This window comes from Eurosta solidaginis, chromosome 3, assembly GCF_040869045.1.
Source record: "Eurosta solidaginis isolate ZX-2024a chromosome 3, ASM4086904v1, whole genome shotgun sequence".
NCBI lineage: Eukaryota > Metazoa > Arthropoda > Insecta > Diptera > Tephritidae > Eurosta > Eurosta solidaginis.
The window spans coordinates 226788324-226810037 of record NC_090321.1 but is presented as its reverse complement, the minus strand read 5'-3'; the positions used below and the strand labels follow the sequence as shown (position 1 = coordinate 226810037).

The 21714-nt window shown below is 36.7% G+C and overlaps 1 protein-coding gene and 1 long non-coding RNA gene across 2 annotated transcripts; one reads left to right on the top strand and one right to left on the bottom strand.

The window, feature by feature from the left end:
* The first annotated feature begins 5796 nt into the window (after positions 1 to 5796).
* Positions 5797 to 16034, top strand: alc (5'-AMP-activated protein kinase subunit beta-1). The gene is made up of 3 exons (XM_067775356.1): positions 5797 to 6936; positions 14726 to 14956; positions 15026 to 16034. The coding sequence occupies exons 1-3, from the start codon at positions 6286 to 6288 to the stop codon at positions 15170 to 15172; spliced, it is 1029 nt and encodes a 342-aa protein (XP_067631457.1). The 5' UTR covers positions 5797 to 6285; the 3' UTR covers positions 15173 to 16034.
* A 559-nt stretch (positions 16035 to 16593) lies between these two features.
* LOC137245155 (uncharacterized) lies at positions 16594 to 20930 on the bottom strand. Its single transcript, XR_010951259.1, has 3 exons — positions 18900 to 20930; positions 16785 to 16871; positions 16594 to 16712 (listed from the first exon to the last, which is right to left on the bottom strand). It is a non-coding gene; the product is annotated as an uncharacterized lncRNA (long non-coding RNA).
* Between the last annotated feature and the right edge of the window lie 784 nt (positions 20931 to 21714).

The following is a 21714-nucleotide window of genomic DNA, read 5'->3' as shown; positions in this document are numbered from 1 at the left end:
AATGTAAGGAATACTCCTTTGGGAGTATAGGAGTGTTTCAAAACTAATCTGTATTCATACAAAAAATGTGCTCCAATTAACACTGCGATGTCCTAGGAGAGGAGTAGGTGATCCCACTCTCGCTTTGTTTGTGAGTATTCCATAGAGTACATACGTGAGAGTACTTTCCAAAGTACTTTCACTGTTGTACTCCATGGAGCAGCCACAGAGGATCATATGCCAAAGTACTAAAGAGGAATTGTGTCGGAAAGAATTATCGGAGTGAATTTAATTTAAAATGAAAGTAAATGAAGAGGGGCAATACAACTTTTATATTTTTTACTACGAATATTCTTATGTTATTTAGCATTTGCGTGAATAAAGAAACTAATATTTCTCTATACTATAGTATGTATACATAAAACCAGTGCGCATTTTATCAGAGTTGCCATAGTAAAATTTTATTATCAGTTATTTGTATGCAATATTTTACTTTCGGCAACTCTGTTCGATCGTCATCGTGTCGTGATCACGGTCGTTAAAAACGAGCAATGATCGGCTGATGGTGGTCCGCAAACGCATTGCAAAGGAGTATTGTTAGAGTACTCCAACATGAAGAAAATGGAACACGTAATCCAACAATTTTTGCAGGGTATTTGCGAGTTTTGATATTTTAGTATCTTTTGTGGAAAAAGTAGCATCCTGTACTGATTTTGGCATTAAATTTAGCCATAAATATTCAATGAAAGGAATTATTTATTTACCACAGGCGTCGATTTTTAATACATATCAAACAATTTCGGGAGAGGTGTCAAATTACGCATTTTAAATTCGAAAGCAATATTCGGAAGGCGGCAAAGTAATACTTTTACTCTGTCAAGATATTTTTGCAAAAAAAAATGTTTAAGACTTTCATGTGGTTGATGTAATTTTGGTGATATTGTCGTACACAGAAAAGAATTAAGGTAGTAGTGCAGTTTACGGTACCCACCGAAATTTGGGCCAAGATTTTCGGGTGAGGACGCGTATTAATCTCGAGAACAATAATCCGAAGGCGGAAAATCGTCTGTCCGGAGATATTTGCAGTTGAATTGGCGATTTTAATGTGGTTGCTGTTGTGTTTATACCCACAAAAAAAATTGTGCATCACCGTGGCGGTTGCCACGGTTATACCACACACCCGGACTTGGCATGGCATAGCCCAGGGTTATTTTTTATTAGCGCGGCCGAAGGCCGCAAACGCAGAAAGGAGTTCTGCGCAAAAATACTATGGATCCCACCCCCGGTTTCGGAGGGACCCGCAGGTCTTTTTTCGGTTTTTCGTTAATATCTTGATCTAGACGTGAATACGCGTATTTTGATACCTCACTCGAAAATTTTGGCCCAAATTTGGGTGGGTACCGTAAACTGCACTATTACCAGAATTAACTAAAAAGGCGTATTGCGCTGATACAATTTTTACCAGTTCCTCAGCCGTTTAAGGGTAATTATCATATTTTTGGCTCAATGGCTCAACATTCTAGGTCACTTTTTTCCTATGGAAAACTATACCAAACTCCTTTTATTTATACTGACTTTGCGAAGACAAACCTAAATTTGTTTTAACCTGATTATCATAGAATGTCCTGCATACTTATTAGTATCGAGCTAAGACATATCCCTATTCGGGTCTATTAAGTTAAACGGCTTTAACGGTTAAGGCCACCTAACATTTAAGATTTGCATAATTTTGGCCGTTCAGCTAAAATAAGCATGGACAGGGTAACCTCATGAAAAAAAGGTATATCAAATCAAATAAAAAAAGGTTATAATCAGCTGTTCGATGCGGCCACCTTGTATCGTTCTGCCATGCAGACAATAGCTATCATCCGGTGGCAAAATCCTGAGCCAGATAAATAATTTTGCATGTAAATGCAACAACAACGATTTGAGCCAGATAAATCCAGATAGAAGTCTGGTTCAATTTGTGAGCCAGATAATTTGTTAAATACTTTTTTTAGGTTGGCAACGCGGCCTTTAATATACCTACTTTTTCAAAAATAGATGTCGCTGCTTAGCCTTTCGCCGTATGAGTTCAATGAAAAACAGCGGCGACATCTGCCTATAACATTTCACGTGTGCGAAAATTTCTCAAGTTTCTCAATGATCCAGAGCATTCCCGTGAGAATTGAACGTGAGCCGGAGCTGTAAAACTCACTGAAAGACGGCAAATGACATTTATGTACTTTGACAAATGACATTTTTAAGCACTGAACACACCAACAACTAAGAAATTGAACGCGGCCAACAGAGTTGCATTGTGCTTTTGACTTCATTTGGCATTCGATTACCTACTAATGAAATTATAGCCGTGTTTTTAACCCGCGCGTATACGTTTCGTTTGCGCGTGTAAAAACACGCCTATCTTCGCTTAGATAATGCTTAGGAGACCCATCTAGCGGCTGTGGTTAAACAGCTAGCTACAGCAACAGGGTGTACCGAAAAGCGGAGACGCAAAGCTCTGATGGCCATAGGGTATAACATATAGCTGAATCAGTTGCGATGAATTGTGGACACACATAGAATACATAGAATTAGTGTAGAGGGTGAAACAAAGACACATATTTCAGTTACATCTGAGTATAATGCGTATTGAAATTTAGTAGGACAAAATTTATGCGCAGCAATTTCAGAGGTCTATTTATAGTTTGTCGCTTAGCAGTCAATATAAAGTTTAAGCGTAAACGGATATACGCGTGTTAAAAAACACGGCTAATTATATATTCGAATTTTGTATGGAAGATTGATCTCAATAAGCGTCTTAATGTAGAAAACTGCCTTTATTATTCAATAAGCCGTCTGTGTAAAAACAGTATTACAATATCAAAAAAAAAATTGTCAAAGGAGGACCTGAAAACGTGTTTTGATCATAATCCGGTGGCGCATAATTATCATGCAGTTCTATGTAAAAGTTATTAGCAAACGTGTTTTGTAAAAAAGCGATGTTTTTTATCAGCCGCCAATTTAAAATTGATTGCAGAATCTATTAATTGAACATGAACATACTTATTTAAAGAAAATTTACTTAATTTCGTTCTTAAAAAATTATTAAATCTCGCAACATAAACGAATAAGTAGTTAAAGCGGATTTGGGCTCCTTAAAGCAAAGGAAGCAACAAGGCTATCCACTCATACACTCCTATTCATGTTGAATAGTTTATATAGAGTTTGTAAGAATGTTGTAAAGAAAAGTTGTTTGCATTAAGACAGATGTGACGGTCAAAATGATGCAAACCTTATAAGTTAACCATTAAAGCCGTTTAATTTAATAGACCCCAAACCGAATAAAGATATGTCTAACCTCGATACTAATAAGTATGCGTACATTCAATGATAATCAGGTTAAATCAAATTTAGGTTTGTCTTCGTTAAGTCAGCATAAATAAAAAGAGTTTAATATAGTTTTCCATAGGAAAGAATTGACCTAGAATGTTGAGCCATTGTACATGGACCTGCAAAGTGTAATTCCCTTTTACATTAGAAAGTCATTGAACTCAAGTCGATCATGACATAGACTAAGTGGGTGTCAAAGAGGGGAAGTGGTTCAGCAGCGCCCGTACCAAGCAGTTCTTAAAATTTTTGTTGCTAATTCTTGTTGTATTCCGTGTTTTATTTCACGATTTCTTTTAAGAGGAATTGAAGACACAAAAGGAAATGTCAGCGGAATTGAATTCAAGAATTCTGTAATGTAATTCGATAATTCGAAGTCGGAAATAAGAAATTGTTCTTTTATTAATAGATATTCACAAAAAAAAACCGAAAAATTACCCTCAAACGGCTGCGAAACTGGTGAAAATTGTACCAGCGCAAAAAGCCTTTTTATTTACTTAATTACTTACTTAATTGGCGCTTAACCGTTTATACGGTTATGGCCGTCCAACAAGACGCGCCAGTCGCTCCGCCAGCCGGCGCCATTTGGTCACACAAAGGGAGTTTAAATCGTTTTCCACCTGGTCCTTCCAACGGAGTGGGGGCCGCCCTCTACCTCTGCTTCCATATGCGGGTTCCAATAGAAACACTTTCTTGACAGGAGCATCATCTTTCATTCAAACACATTTTTAGTTAATTATTTTCTGTGTACAACAATATCACTAAAATTACATCAACCACATGAAAGTCTTAAACTTTTTTTTTTGCAAAAATATCTTGACAGAGTAAAAGTATTACTTTGCCGCCTGCGGATTATTGCTTCCGAAATTAAAACGCGTCATTTCATACCTCTCCCGAAATATTTTGAAATGTATTAAAAATCAACGCCTGTGGTAAATAATTCTTTCCACTGAATATTTATTTCTAAATATAATGCCAAAATCAATATAGGTACATTTTCCTCAAAAGATACTAAAATATCAAAACTCACAAATATCTTTGAATGCAGAATAGCCTTAATTAAAGATTTAGCATAATTATGTGGAGCCAAGTAACCATCGCACATTTTAAGATTGTGTAGTTTTCGTCACAAACATAATAGCCATGTTTTTTTTTTTACACACGTATATGTTTCGTTTGCGCGTGAAAAAAACGCCTATGCTCGCTTAGATAATGCTTAGGAGACCCATCTAGCGGCAGTGGTTAAACACCTAGCTACAGCTACAGGGTGTACCGAAAAGCGGAGACACAACCCTCTGTTCTGGCGGCCACCGTGGTGTGATGGTAGCGTGCTCCGCCTATCACACCGTATGCCCTGGGTTCAACTCCCGGGCAAAGCAACATCAAAATTTTAGAAATAAGATTTTTCAATTAGAAGAAAATTTTTCTAAGCGGGGTCGCCCCTCGGCAGTGTCTGGCAAGCGCTCCGATTGTATTTCTGCCATGAAAAGCTCTCAGTGAAAACTCATCTGCCATGCAGATGCCGTTCGGAGTCGGCATAAAACATGTAGGTCCCGTCCGGCCAATTTGTAGGGAAAAATCAAGAGGAGCACGACGCAAATTGGAAGAGAAGCTCGGCCTTAGATCTCTTCGGAGGTTATCGCGCCTTACATTTATTTTTTTTATTTAATTTTATGCGTAGCAATTTCAGAGGTGTATTTAAAAATTTGTCGCTAGCAGTCCATATAAACTTTAAGCGTAAACTTATATAGACGTGTAAAAAAAAAACATCTAATATGCATTCTAGGGATAATAAGCCTTTTTCCACTTCTATTAAAGTTCATCGCGTTTAAACAGCAAATTTTTTAATTTCTCGCAACTTTTGACAGTAGACCACCTATTAAAACCTATTTCAAAATGTTAAAACCGGGCTCGTGTCATTTTAAATTTAAAATACTTTTTTAGAGATAAAATAGTGTTTAAGTGGACTATAACAGACTTAAAATGGTATTTAATTTAGAACCAAGTTTAACCAATAAAACTCTATTTTATTTCGACTATGATTACGGGTCAATATTTCTATGACAGATCGAAATTTTAAATCCCATTTTTAATTTAGGCAAGATTTTAACTAAAGAGTATTTTAATCTGCGGGCCTCACATTATACAAGAAAAATACAGGGTAATACATATTTTTTTTTTTTTTTTGTTAAAATTCTGTTTTAGTTGTGAAAAACGTTGGAAAAGAACCAAAGAGAGGGAAAATAATTTCACATGCATAGTGTGACAAAATAAAGTAGTGTCATATAGGTATGGGTCAATACGCCTCTTTACCACTTTTTCTCTTTGCTTCAACAGCAATAAATATAACTACTTGTGTAGACTCACAGTAAGTGTCAAAACTTATCGAAAGTTAGTTTGAAAGCAACCCTGCGCCGTCACCTTAAAAAAAGTAAACAGAGAAACACTGAACGAAAGCGCTCGTGAAATTTGCTCTACATTTTTCTTCCTGTCAAACTTTTTTATATGACTCAAAATGTGCAATTTTTCTTTTAAATAAATATATTTTTATACGAAACGAAAATCAAATTTTAACTAAAAAAAAATACGTATCATGAAAAGGGAATAATTGCTTAACTTTATTATACTGAGCAAAGTAAAAGGCGCGGAAGCAGTTTTGGTAAATTATAAAACAGCGCAACAACAAAGAGCAACAAAATAAGGAAATAATAAAAGCAAAATAATTTCACGAATATCAACAAATTTATAAAACGCAAGTGCCAAACGTCCATTTTTTTTATTAAAATACATAACATTAAATAAAGTCAATAATCGTTCATAAACGGGAAGGTGAAAGCGACTGAAACTAATTAAAAGAAAAACAGTGTAAAAAGTAGATAAAACAATTTCAAGGTGCTGATTTTATTTTTATATTGATATCATATCACAAAAACAACAATGGGCAACGCAGGCAGCGCCAGTATGCAACGTGAGCGCCACAAGTCCAGCGACCTGTCAACACCAAATTCACCATTTCGAGAGTTGCCTGGTCGTGGCGATTTGATTTCATCAACAACTGGGGTTGTTGCGGTCGGTGTGCAAGCCTTCAATTTCGACAAAAACATAACAAATGAAAAGAACGCACGCTCAGTTTTACACGGCGGCTCATCGCAAGAAGACGAAGATCAACCATATTATACGAAACCCGTCGGTAGCGCAGCTGTTGCTAATACAGATACAATTACCACACCAACCCTCCGTAAACGGGCAAATACCGTATCAGAAGGTACTGCTTGTACACCTTTTCATCACAATTTAGGTAGTAATATGTCGGTTAAAGATGCATCTACCAACGTTGGAGGTGGTGATTACAATGAAGATAAAGATGAAAACTCTTTAGAGGAGTTGTCGAGAAATTCAGGCTTGCCCACGGTATTGCGTTGGGATGGAGGCGGTAAGAATGTTATGATATCAGGCACATTCTCCAAATGGAAGCCGATACCAATGGCAAGAAGTCATGGCAATTTTGTAGCCATAATTGATCTACCCGAAGGTGACCATCAGTATAAGTTCTGTGTGGATGGCGAATGGAGACATGATCCTAAATTGGTGAGTAATCTAATTGAAAGGCAAAAAGGATTCAAATGCATATGTCTGCACGTATGCTTTAATTTTTATTGCCTTTGTTATGAAAAATCAATATCCAGCGAAGAAAGAATTTTGTTTTCTAACTTACATATGTACTCTTATATTTACGTACGTGCGTTTATTAAGTATTGCTTATCTAGATATGTAGATCTCTGTATAATTGTCTGAAACGCAAAATCGATGACGTGTGGCAGCCAATTGGATTCGCAGCCGGTGTGTTTTATTATTATTGCTTTCGTTATTAAAGTTTTCGACTTTGTTGAGCTAGTGTTGTGCAATCAACCCTTAAAACATACTGAACAATTTATAGTACAATTATAAAAAATTCAGATGCTAATTAGAGCTAACTGCTAGTCGGTGTAAAAAAAAAATAAAATATAGTACTCAGCCAGGTATTTGCAAAACAGTTTTTATTATTCAAAATATGTTTGTACACTACACTATGGCATAGTTTGAAGAAAATTGGCTCAAAATTAAATCTCCCAGCATCCTTAGGGTAAGGCCAGGGCTCACATAAAGTTTTCAAGGTATGTTTGTATGAAAAAAAATTATACGTATATTCCAATTCCAAAATTATTTGTCTTCTATTTGAATTGAAAATTTATTTCTATATACCGTCGGTTCCATGGAAGAGTAGCACGTTTCCCAAGGCAGTCTGTTCTATGTACTGGAGCGACTCTGGATTTTTCCCGACCAAGGACTGTCATTTCAGTGTAACCCCATTTAATTTGTTGTACTGCTACAACAACAACAACGTATGTTCCAAGCAAATTATTCAAAGAAATTTATTCATGAATAACTTATCTCTGAATAACTTTTTACTAGATAATTTATTTTTAAATAATTTTCCGATTGAACTTTTTTTAAACAAATTATTTTGTATATTAACTTGAAAAACATGTATTTCTTCGTATCTATTTATTATTTGGCAGCCGCCGTGGTGGTAGCGGGCTCCGCCTACCGCACCGAGTATTCTGGATTCACGCCCTGGCCAAAGCAACATTGAAACAAGTTTTTTCAATTAGAAGAATTTTTCTAAGCGGGGTCGCCCCTCGTCAATGATTTGTCAAGCACTCCGAGTGTATTTCAGCCATGAAAAGCTCAGTGAAAACTTATCTGCCTTGCAGATGCCGTTCGGAACATAACACATGTAGGTCCCGTCCCGGCAATTTGTAGGAAAAATTTTAAAATAGTTGGAAGAGAAGCTCGGCCTAAAATCTTTTCGGAAATTTATTTTATTTATTTATTATTTGAATAACAAAGAAAATAAATAGAATTATCGTAAATAAACTACAAAAGATTATTTATCTTTTGTTCGTTATCTGCAGGGCTGTTCAAAAATGTTTATATTGAAATCAGAATACATATACAAAATTGTATGTTCACTGAAACCGTTTTAAACTCCTCATGGAACTTTGGGGTGGGGAGGGAGGGGATGGCCTGAAGGTTTAATGTGGCCACATAAATCGTTCCCGAGATGGTCGGGCTAGCACCTTAATGGTGCTGTGGTACCGGAGCGTACCGGATATGTATCCGGCAAAGGACCATCACATCGATAACACTCCCCAAAGCCTTCGGAGAGCAACCTTATCGCTACAACAACAACAACAACAATCGAATTTATATAATATAAGAGGGCATATGGGAGTACTATGAATTTTTTTTATATTCAAAATCTCAATTTGTATCTGTATCTATTCCGCAGGGCAAAGTCAAACCGCACAGTTCTTTAAGAACTAGGGTGGCAGAAGATCCCTTAGATACATCAAGGTTCATAAGGGACTCCAGTACCTCTTCCTCTGTAACCGTGAACTGACCAATATTTACAGACTCCACTATGGCAGATGTATCACTTGACGTACTAACTGTTCGGAACCTTTTAAATACCGACCCGAAGAAATCGGCAAAGAGCTCACATGCTTCCTGAGTTGAGGAAGCAACTTTGCCTCCAAACTCCATTGATTTTAGCATACCGTTATATTTTCGTTTTGAGTTAACAGAAACCCAAAAAGATTTAAGGTTGGCTTCTTTGTTAGTCTCAAGCGTATTAATGTATTTATCATGAAGGAACTTGGTTAGGCATTAAAATTTCTTTCTGCACTCAGCAAATTTTGTTTCGTCGTCAGCAGAGACTAAAAATATTTGTTTTTGAAACAAATTTCTCAAAAATATGCCACTGTTCATGCCTTTAACCGATCTGCTGGTAGACATAATAACTGCCATAAAACGTACCTTTGTATATATGTATTTATCTCCATTGTTTGTTTTATTTTTTATACCTCTAATATTTATATGTGCTTAAAAAGTTTGAATTTAATTTTCTTATGTAAGCAGTTTATAGATGATAGCAGAAGTATACTTACTTGTCAGCTAGTTACTTAATAAGTTAGAGCTAGTTTCATATAAAGTTAGTTAGAGTACTTTCTTAGGAATTTTATTTTTATAATCATCATTTATTATCATCCTTAACGGTAAGAAATAATAGGAACGAAACTATTATTTCTTACCGTTAAAGATGCATTTTTAAAATTAAAGAGAAACAGTTTTTTTATTAATTCATGTTTATTCTACTTAAGGTTTTTGTGTGTGTGTAGATATACATATATGTGTATTAGGCCGGGTCGATTTGTGGGGAGGCAAAAAAATCGCCCATTGCTCTGTGAAAAACCTATTCTAGGGATCAAAATAAGAAACTTTGCCGAAGGAACCATACCTCTAAAACGAATTCTGATGTCCCCCCTTTGGGTCGTAAGGGCAAATTTTGAAAAAACCCACTCTGAAATGCCTATGTTTTTTCTTTTTGCAGTTTATTTTTCTCTTTAGAAATTTATTTAGTCAGAACATATGTAAATGAAAAAATGAATTTAACTTAGTAATAGAAAAGAAATTACAAAAAATTATTAGAAATAAGCGTTTTTACAACCCCCTTTTAAAACCAAGGCATCACTGTGATGCATTTGCATGTCGTAAACATATTTGTGTGGGTTTTTTATTCAACCGTTTTAAAAAATGAAGGTATCATTGTGACTCAATTGCAGATCGTAAAATTGCTTGTGTTGTTTTTTTTAAGCCACCACAAGACACAGCAGGTAGAATTGAAATTACCCTTACACCCAAAGGGGGGACATCAGAATTCGTTTTAGAGGTATGGTTCCTTCGGCAAAGTTTCTTATTTTGATCCCTAGAATACGATTTTCACAGAGCAATGAGCGATCTTTAAATCGACCCGCCCTAATGTGTATATATGTACACATACGGTAAAAAAAGCCGGGGAAACTATTTTCCCTGTTACGGCGTTTCTACAGTCACTACCGCTGCGTAACGAAACTTTTTAGTTATTTTCGTTAATATCGACAATTCCTTAACTAATTATGTGGTATTTTACGGCGAGAAAGTTAGAAAATCCCTAGCAGTATTCGTAAAATCAACTATATTTCATATAAGTAATAATTTTATCCTTGAAGAAAAAATTAATATATTTGTCTCAAAAGAGCGTCAGCGGAGAACATTATAATGAATTATCCCTAAGGAGATTCTGGACCAAATATATTGAATAGGTGAATTTATTCACACGTTATAAAAGTGGACGACCACGAAAGGCCACTGAAAGCGTTAATAGGAATATCGTCAGGATAGCTCCTCTGAATTACATTTAAAATTGTTCCAAAAACTTTAGCGAAATTGAAGGATGGCACGAAAACTGTAATATTGTTGGTCCGCCGTCACATGAGGTAAAATAATTATAGGGTTCCTGGCTAGAATACAACCAGCTTCTTAGCACAAAAGTCCTTCCTCCCAACTAAGCTGGTTCTGCGAAAAAGCTGGTTCTGCGAAAAAAGCTGGTTCTGCTTTGGAGCGACTGGAGACAAGTCATATTCTCTGAATACGGCAAAATAAAAAAATTCAATTCAGTTTTGTAATGCGTGGTTAGCCCCAAAAATACAAAAATATGGATTCACAGCTGCGTTCAGAGTAATGTGCTCGACTAGCCCCCAGTTCTTGGTGAGATGCCGTCTTGAATGCTGTCAATGTAGGCGGCGGAGTTAGCTTAACTCCCCATTAACAAAATCTCAGCAACTCTCACGGTTTTTAATGAGTTCCACTCCAGTATATACGGAGAATCCTTAACTGTTGTTTTAAGGCAGTTTTGACTCACATCTTCCTTATTTTTGGGACTTCGCATCGCGAACCTTAACTGAATAAAACTTATTTTGCACTCTTAAGATAATATGAATCATGACCATAATAATAATATGATAATATGAATCCCTGTCCAATTTATGTTTTTGTAATAACAGTTAGGGTGCGGGATCGCTTTTTTGTGGTGGAACATGAGTTCTTTTTTTGACCATGGGACATCAAATTATTTTTTCTCCAGAGACACTGTGCCGTTGCTATTGTAGTTTTCACGTTTATATTCTTCAATTCCGCGGAAGTTTCTGGAGCAGTTTTAAATGTATTCAGAAGAGCCATGGTGACGATATTCCTATCAACGCGCACGTTGGGGTTTCGTGGTCGTCCACTTCGAAAATGAGAGCATAAAGTCACCTATTCAATATATTTCGTCCGTAATCTTTTTAAGGATATTTCGTTGTGATGTACTCCGCCTACGATTTCCAAATTTTGCGTGATTTGTCTTTCGTATACAATTACGTTAATTTTTCCTTCAAGGATAATATGTTGCTTTTACTCAAACTGCTAGGAACTTTCTAGCTTTTTCGCTTTAAGATACCACCTAATGAGTTAAGGAATTGTCGATGTTAATCACAATAACTAAAAAGTTTCGTTACGTAGCTGCAATGCCCGTAGAAACAATGTAAAAGGAGAACACATTGTCGTCGGCTTTTTTGACCGTAAGTGTATATTAGTGTGGGTGAAATTTATTGTTGAAAAGGCCCATCCAGTTTCTGAATCTATGGGTCATACTGAGTAATATTGTCCATGGGACCATTGGTCTGAAATGAATTTCGTACCTCCCTAATTTTGTTAGAAAATTCTATATCCCAATCCGAATAGCGGGAGGTTCGAAATTCATTTCAGACCTATGGTCCCATGGACAATATTAAACCAATATTACTCAGTGTCACCTATAGATTCAGAAACTGGATGTGCACATGAAGTTTTTTCCCCCCTTTTTTCGCAAACACTTTGACCCGCCCTAATGTATATACTTAAGAAATGTTTCTTGCATAGCTTTCCACATAGTCAATTTGGAATATTGCTTATCTGGCACAGATTTCATAAATGTATCTACGAGCTATTTGTTATACATATGTAGATATATAGATGTGTGCGTCAATATTTACATTCATTTTATAAATATGCATTCTATACAAATACTGAAAAACGTATGCTTATTGTTTAGCAGTTTAAATTCAATAAATACGAGTACGAGTGCATATATAGACTAGCACTGTATTTATGTTATCAGTGAAATTGTCACTTAAAGAAAAATGCAGCTATGCATTATTTACTAAGTTCAACTAACTGAGTATAAGGCACTCGAATCAATTATCAAGCGAATGTGACTGTTATTATTGTTTGAACGATAAAGTCACTTTCCGAAGGTTTGAAAGGGGCTCACCAACATAAAAACGCCTAAGTTTAATATTATCATACCTTCGAAACGTCCAACAGACAATTTTTTTAAAGGGTACCCCATCTCGTATGCAGGCTATCAATGCTTATCATTAAGGGAGCCCTGAAAACAACCCCGATGGCTGCTTTAGAGCTTCTGCAACCCAATTGTCAACCTCACCTACGCGAGGGGTATCCTGTTACAAATATTAATGTATCATACACATACGTGGTAGTAGGCGAGGCTCTGGCGATCCCAAGTTCCTCATGGAACTATGGGGTGGGTGCAGGATGGCCTAGAATGTTTAATATGGTCATAATAATCGTTCCCGAGATGGTGGGTGGGGTACCTTATCGCTACAACAACAACAACAACAAAAGCCTCATGATAGGTGGATGGGTCGGCGCAAGGGCGCCAAATGGTAGAAGAGACGATACACGTGTATACCAATAGTTTCGAAGTAATGGAAGGAGCGGAGCTGCGGTATACTGTGCCGATCCGGAAATAAACAGATCCTACAAGCTGTCAAATCCCCGCGTCAAGCTTTATATCGACAGCTAAGCAGCAATTGGGGAATAATCTCGCATAGCACAACATCTAAAATTGTATTAGAGTGTATTCAACCCTTGGAAAGAATCGGGATAGGGAGAAGCCTACATTTATATTGGATCCCAGTGCATATGGTAATAGAGGGGAATGAAAAAGCGGATGATATAGCTGAAAAGGGCGCACCCCGAAACAATGGGCGCGAGTTTCACATGATTTACCAAGCGAGAAAGGCCAAGCTGTAAAGAGTCGAAGATCATGTGTAGGTCTTACAATCTTAGACTATCAACGCTACTCTTGTCCCTAAAAAGAGAGGACTGTAGACGTGTATTTTGACTGGGCACTGCCCCGTTCTTTTAAACTATGCCTAGGCTCCTCAAGTGAATTTAGAGATAAGACATTCGTGCAATAAGTTCTGAGACAGGGTGACGTGAAAAAAAAAACTTGGAAGTAGGCCGTTTCTTTTACCAGGTCCTAAAATATGGTGTTTTTCAAAAGTTTGCTGATCGCAACAGACAGTCAATGTAAAAAGAGGCTATGTAGCGCAACCCTTTAAAGAGGCTGCCAGCGGAATTTTTAGCTTATCCAACCCAGTTGTCAACTTCACCTACCCGTGGCGAATTCAGTTTCTTTAGCAGGCGAGGCTCTGGCGACCTCAAGTTCCTTATGAAACTAGGGGGCGAGATGGCCTAGAAGGTTCAATGTGGTTACATTAAATCGTTCCCTAGATGGTCGGAATTGTACCTTAATGGTGTTTATTCCCGGAGAATGCGGACCGACGGGGAGTGTCTTTATAGCTACAACTTAACTGAATTCACTCCGATTTCGAAACAGTTCGATTTAAAAATTTTCCTTTTTTCGTTTCCTCTAAATTTGAGGGGAAAATTACTAAGTTCAGTTTTAATATACACCTGCGAGTAAAAAAGTAGCAGCAAAAGTTATTCGCAAACTTTGTCTGTGGTTTTCTTTTTTTTTTCATTTTCCGTAATTTAAACAAAAAAAAAACTAAATGAAATATGTAATGCAAACTACGTAAACAAATTTCCAAACTGTTTTCGAAATTTCAAAAAAGTGTGGAAAAAACTTTATTTTCCAGAAAATAAAAAAACATCCTTCGGAAAAAGTAATTGGAAAAAATTCAAAAATTCGTCCCACTGAAAAAATCTTTCTAAAAAGTTTTTGTAAAAATTCGAAGATGCAAATATGTAGAAAAATGACTTTATTAATGGAATAAAGTCTAAAACAAATATGTGAAAAAAAAAACATATAAAAATTCAAAAATGTAGAAAATTAGATCAAATAGGAGAAATGTTTCGAAAACTTTTCTTTCTAAAAACTTGGAAAATTCATATGTATGAAAATTCAAATTTTGTATGTGGAAGAAAATCTAAAACAACCTTTGGAAAAAAAAAATCGTCAAAAGTCAACATGAATTTTGAGACTTCCAGCTTAAATCTTTGCAGACTATGAAGATTGAGACTACAAAACAGTCTGGAATTGAATTAAACCAGAAATAACAAATTTAATAAATGTGAAAGTAATTACATATTGCTACTATTTTTTACTCGCAGTTATACATAAATATGTACGTTCTTAACTTGTCTGTCTCTGATTAAATCTTTTTAGAAAAGCATTGAAAATGAGGATGGCATCAAAAGCAATTTAGTTTCCGTACGTCAATCTGATTTTGAAGTTTTTCAAGCGCTTGCCAAAGATAGCGAAAATGCACCAAATTATGCTGAACGAGAATATTCACAAGATGTGCCACAACCCAAGCCATGGGAAAAAGTATCTGGACCGCCAGTATTACCGCCACACTTACTACAAGTTATACTTAACAAGGATACGCCTTTGTCGGTAAATATATTGATCCATAAATTAGTTAGAGCAAACAAAATTTTAATTTCAAATTTTCTTATCTTACAGTGCGAACCAACTTTGCTACCAGAACCAAATCATGTCATGCTTAATCATTTATATGCGCTGTCTATTAAAGATGGTGTTATGGTATTAAGTGCAACACATCGCTATCGCAAGAAATATGTAACAACTTTGCTTTACAAGCCCATTTAAACAAGCATACATATTGCATATGTGAGTTGTTAAATATGTCATATAGATTTAGGTAGTGGAACAATAATGATGGATGGCGTTGGCGATGTTGCTTAAACTACATACTAAATATACTTAGTCCTAGTTTATGAGCAGATTTCAAAGTTATTTTCATATTCAATTTAAGTACATACTAACAATTATTTATATTTACAAAATCTATATATACACACACATCTTATATGCTCTCTGGAGCTTTTTTGTTGGTTAAAGAATAGTGAATATAAACGCATGCAATTTTTTATTGTGTATTTGTGACCTGGAATCATGAAAGGGACCTATTGTACGAAAACAAGTTTTCGAGAAAAAAGCGTTTAAAGTTTTTGTTTAGCTTGACTCTGTGTAGCGGCCGGCAGTTGTGAACGAATATTGTAATTAAAATTTAAGTAACTTCCCGATAAGCTACAAGCTTGAAACTTGGAATATAGTTCAGAACCCGATGACAATACAATAACAAGAAAAAAATTTCCGATAGGTGGTCCATGGATCCAAATATTTCAAAAAATCGTATTTGTGGTCCGATTTGGCTTTAAATGCGATTTGTGAAAAAACTGAGATTTCTTCCATCGGAAAGAGCGTTAAACTTCCTATAAGAATCACTCAAAAAGTGAAAAACGGATTTTCGCACAATAGGTCCCTTTCATGATTCCAGGTCACATATATATACATAAATACGAAAAATGTGTTAGTATATTTAAAACGAAAAAACACAGTTTATATTACTACTACGGAGCTTGTAATACACTATATATAGTATAAATTTTATTTTGTTAAAATTTTAAAATAATAAACTATTTAAATAAATATTAACTTACAACTGTTATTATGAAGAAGCTTTATATTTGTACACATACATACATATATTCTTTTTATCTCACTTTACTTAATAATTCTTTTACTTCAGGAAATGCATTATTCGTATCGTATAGAGTTGCAGTAAAGTATTCAATGAAAAGTCTTTCCATATATTGCATATTTCTAAAAGGCCAACAACCTTCAAGAAAACCGATATGACCGCCATATTCAGTTAAAACCAAAGCGACATGTGAGCATTTCTGCGCAATTTGAAGTGGCAAAGCTGCATAAAATATATTATCTTAATTATATCACATATCAATATTAAATTTCTAAATATGAACCTCTCTTTGGCTGAAATATATCATCGGCGCTACAAAGACAGAGCAATGGTGTCGAGATATGCTGTAGTTTATTGTGCAACTTTGCTTCATTACAACATTCTTTGAAATTAGGAAACATTGCAGTTTTAACGTATAAATTTATTGCAAACTGTTTTATAGTTTTGCTCTGCATTGTAAAGAAACTAAATTAGTGTTTATAAATAAAAACAGCGTACATTTTTTTTTCACTTACCTTTAAAACCATTTCCATATCCAATTTCGATTTCTTAAAATTGTATAACTTTTAAATATTTTGCATTTTTCCCTTGTTATTGCAGTACCAAGCAGCCTATTAAAAATTGGCTTTTCTAAATTTTCAATAACTTTAGGAATTTGTTGAAGGAAAAAAGTGTTTTAGTTGAAAAAAATGTGAAGTCATTAAGTTATTTGCTTACCTAATTGTATATCGAAGAGCGGTGAAATCATCATAGCAGCTCTAGGGAATTTACTAGCCTGTTCACTTTCCTTGGCTAAGTAATCACCTAAAATTAGTTTTCTAAGTAAATATGAGGTTAAGACTAAATGAATTAATAATACCCACATAACTATTTACATACGTCCTATTCGATTTGCCTGGCAATAAGGGATGAAGAAGAATGGGAAAAACTTTAGAGAAGAGAAAAGAGAGAAGGAGACTGAGAAAGAGATAGAATGAGACGAAAATAGAGATAGATGAAGCGAAAATACGGAGGGAGGAGTGAATAAAAGGATTAAGAAAAAGTGAGGAGGGGGCGGGGCAGAGTTAGACGGAAAAAGCTTATTAAAATGTATGGAGATAGACCAAATTTAGGGCAGAACAACGTCTGACGGGTCTGCTAGTTTATTTATATATGTAATACCACGAACAGTATTCCTGCCATGATTCCAAGGGCTTTTGATTGCGCCCTGAAGAACTTTTTCATTTCTTTCTACTTAATATGGTAGTTGTCACACCCATTTTGCAAAGTTTTCTCTAAAGTTATATTTTACGTCAAAAACCAATCCAATCACCATGTTTCATCCCTTTTTTCGTATTTGGTATAGAATTATGGCATTTTTTTCATTTTTCGAAATTTTCAATATCGAAAAAGTGGTCGTGGTAATAGTCGAATTTCTCCCATATTTAATACCAAGATAAAGTGAGTTCAGATAAGTAGGTGAACTAAGTTTAGTAAAGATATATCGATTTTTTCTCAAGTTATCGTGTTAACGGCCGAGCGGAAGGACAGACGATCGACTGTGTATAAAAACTGGGCGTGGCTTTAACCGATTTCGCCCATTTTCACAGAAAACAAATATCATTGGTAAATTTTTGTCCTACTTTGAAATTTCCTTTTATTTTTGTATTTTGTTGCACCATAACATTACTGGAGATGAATGTTGACATAATTTACTTATATACTGTACTGAGTGGGAATTATCGCACTTTTTCGGTTTCTCGAAATTTTCGATATCGAAAAAGTGGGCGTGGTTATAGTCCGATTTCGTTCATTTTAAATAGCGATCTGAGATAAATGCCCAGGCACCTACATACTAAATTCCATTAAGATACCTCAAAATTTACTCAGGTTATCGTGTTTATGGACAGACGGACAGACGGACATGGCTAAATGAATTTGTTTTTTTCGCCCAGATCATTTTGATATATAGAAGTCTATATCTATCTCGATTAGTTTATGCCGTTGCGGGGTACCATTATGCGAACAAAGTTAATATACTCTGTGAGCTCTGCTCAGCTGAGTATAAAAATGGTGTGTCGTGCGTTACGTAAGATTGTCGAGCGTCGGCAGTCGCTTTTGCTACTGGTAGGATACCGAATCTCATCGGGTTAAGAGTGCTTGGAATATGCCTATCATAAGAGGCCACTAAATTCCAAATACCGTGCACTGGTGGTACGCTGGGTTTGGAACCCGCCACGTTAAACCCTCTTCAAATGCAGAAAAAAGGTAACAAGCCTCGAAGGATACCTCTTTCTGGTGAAGACCAGGACATACATTTTAGACAATGTGATTTAAGGGTATGAAATGGAATGGAATTTCCGTACTCTTGAAGTAGAAGGTACAGTTGCCACGCTGGTTGGTGTCCTCGAGAATCAGGAAGCGTTCGATGGGACCAAACAAACAACAAATAGTGATCTGTTGTTGTTGTAGCGATAAGGTTACGCCCCGAAGGCTTTGGGGAGCGTTATAGATGTGATGGTCCTTTGCCGGATACAGATCCGGTAACACAGCACCATTAAGGTGCTAGCCCGACCATCTCGGAATCGATATTAAGATATTGCGCTGGCAACCTGAAAAGGTTGCGCTACACAACCCCTTGAATCCTACCGCAGGTATATTCTAACCCCCTAACCCGCTGAGGGAAGTCATCTCGTTCGTGGCTGTCAACGCTGTCACATAACTGATGATGGCCCAATATGATGTAATGATGTGTAGCAACGCTTCCTGTGCTACTCACTTGTAGACCACTCTGGATTACATATATAGCAAACAAGGTACTTACATAAATCCATCGTTTATATTGCCACCTACCATAAATATTGTGAAGTACATTCACAGCCGTTCTTTACATCCCTCTTGTTTCTCTAGCCCCTCCAAAAGAAGTTTGTTGCAAGCCCGTTTACTGTGTTGGATTGTGCTGGTTGTCAATTTTCCTCTTTTCCGCCATTGTTACTGAATTTGTGCTACTGAATTCACGTTCTCGAGGCCCCTTTCTACCTCCCCTGCTTCTAGAGCAGGGATTTTGCTTTAATTTGCGCAATTGTGCTCTCATTGCATACCCATGTTCTAGAGTGTTGTTATTGTTGCCCATGCGACGTCTCCTTCTGAGGCGTAGTTGAGTACTGATCATGTCCCAGAACATTTTGCTGAGGTCTGGGTACAACTTTTCATCTTCATTATTTAAGGAATGTAATGAACACCTATTCCCGTGGCTCAGGCTACTCGAAATACCTTTCAATATCGTCCAGGGAGATAAGGGGTTTGACGCTGCAACACGTTAAACCTTGGTCTTTGCTATCGTAAGGTTCTGCTATACCATACCGGTGGATCTCCTTTTGGCTTATTAACGTTTCAATCTCTTCTTGGCGTACTAGCTCTACTTACATCCTCTTTTTGCCTTGCAACTACCGAGATACATGGTTCCCAAATATTTCGAGTCCCCCGTTCATTCTACCTTGCAGATTTAGTGTTGTAAGTCTTGTCATCGCAGCTAGATGGCTTCATGGTCCTAGTATTGGAACGTTTCCCGTCCCTCTTCCACCTCCCAAAAGCAGGCTTGTCGGTTTTAGCGAATCGCTGCCTCGTTCCAGCCAGGATATTTTTTGTCAACAATCTGCCTGCGACCTGCTTCCACTGTCTCACGTGCCCATGTCGACCGCTAGCTCTCGCCGTAAGTTGGATCGACAGCTGCTAATAAGCGCTAGTTAATTCTTCATGATGCCCGGTATTCTAAGGGAGCTCTCCTACGCTCTTTCTCACTCGTTCCCTTATCAAACTATTTTGTTTTGCGAGATCGTTTAAATAACAAACCTACTCGTGAAATGGTTTTAAAACCGGGGCAAACTCCTGTAGGAACGAAACGGCGACCTTGTAACTGATATCCAGAGAGTGCTTAGATTATGGAGGGAACACTTCTCTGTTCTCCTAAATGGAGGCAGCAATTCACACGCGCAGAGATGAAGAACACGATCCCGCAATCGATGATGATGGAATATATGTCCCCCCGCCCGATTATGACGAAGTTAGAATAGCAATAACCAGGGGGCCTACTCTGTATTGCGATGCGAAAGAAAAAATACGCGAAATCGCAAAATCGGTACTCTGTATCTTGACATTCGCATGTATATTTTGACTTTCGCATTCACATTTTGCCCATTCGCAATTTTTCTCCCTTTTCGCATTGCCGGCACTCTGTAAAGCGAAAGCGAATGTCAAACATCATTCATTTTCGCATTTTTCTTGCTACAAGTAATAGGCATTCGCATTGTTCAAATATGTAAGTATTAATTGACGATTTTATAAATTGATATCTTTATATTCTTTTAAAAATATATAGGACAACTCAAAAAATAAAACAAACACAAAAGCAACAATTTGTAATCCTAGTGGACTTAAAATACATAAATAAATAACAATTAAATCGAAACCACTTTTTTATAAAGAATTTCTATTGGAAATCATGTCATTTTTTATTTGTTCTCTGATACAACTAGCAATATTTCCCATTCTATGATTTTCCACGTTTTCTGTATTTATCACGTTCACTTCTTCCAGTTCAATTTCTGAACTGGGAGGATTTCTTCATTTAAATCAATCCTTTCTTCATTTAAATCGTTCCATAATGCTACAGAATCCTTTTTTTAATTTGTTCAACAAAAATTAATCGTTTGCCGAAATTGTAATCGCCTTGTTTCTTTTGTTCTCTTTCTTTGAGTTTGGTCAGTGATGCATACTCAAGCAAAAAATTTGCGAAAAATAAAAAAGCGACATTGTTAGCGATGCGATAGCGCTACAGAGTTCCAATTACCTTTCGCATCGCAATTTATTTTCGCATCGCACTGCCTTTCGCATTGCAATACAGAGTAGGCCCCCAGATTGAAAAACAACAAGGCCGTGGGCGCTGATGGATTGCCTGCGGAGCTATTCAAGTACGGCGGCGAGGAGTTGGTAAGGCGCATGCAGCAGCTTCTTAGCAAAATATGGGCGGAAGAGTGCATGCCAGACGGTTGGAATCTAAGTGTTCTTTGCCCAGTCCACAAGGGGGATACTGCAAAATGCACCAACTATAGTGGAATCAGCCTTCTTAATATCGCATATAAGGTCCTTTCAGGTGTATTGGATTGGAGCCCACCGTGAACCGGCTGATTGGACCTTATCAGTGCGGCTTCAGACCTGGTAAATCTAACATCGACCAGATTTTCACAATGCGCCAAATCTTGGAAAAAACCCATGAAAAAAGAATCGACACACATCACCTCTTCGTCGACTTTAAAGCCGCCTTCGACAGCACGAAAAGGAGCTGTCTATATGCCGCTATGTCTGAATTTGGTTTCCCCGCAAAACTTATACGGCTGTGCAAAATGACGTTGAGCAACACCATCAGCTCAGTCAGAATTGGGAAGGACCTCTCCGAGCCGTTCGAAACTAAACGAGGTTTCAGACAGGGTGACCCCCTATCGTGCGATTTCTTTAATTTGATGCTGGAGAAAATTATACTAGCTGCAGAACTTAACCGCACTGGAACAATATACTATAAAAGCGTGCAATTACTGGCATATGCTGATGACATTGATATCATCGGCCTAAACACCTGCGCTGTTAGTTCTGCTTACTCCAAACTGGAAAA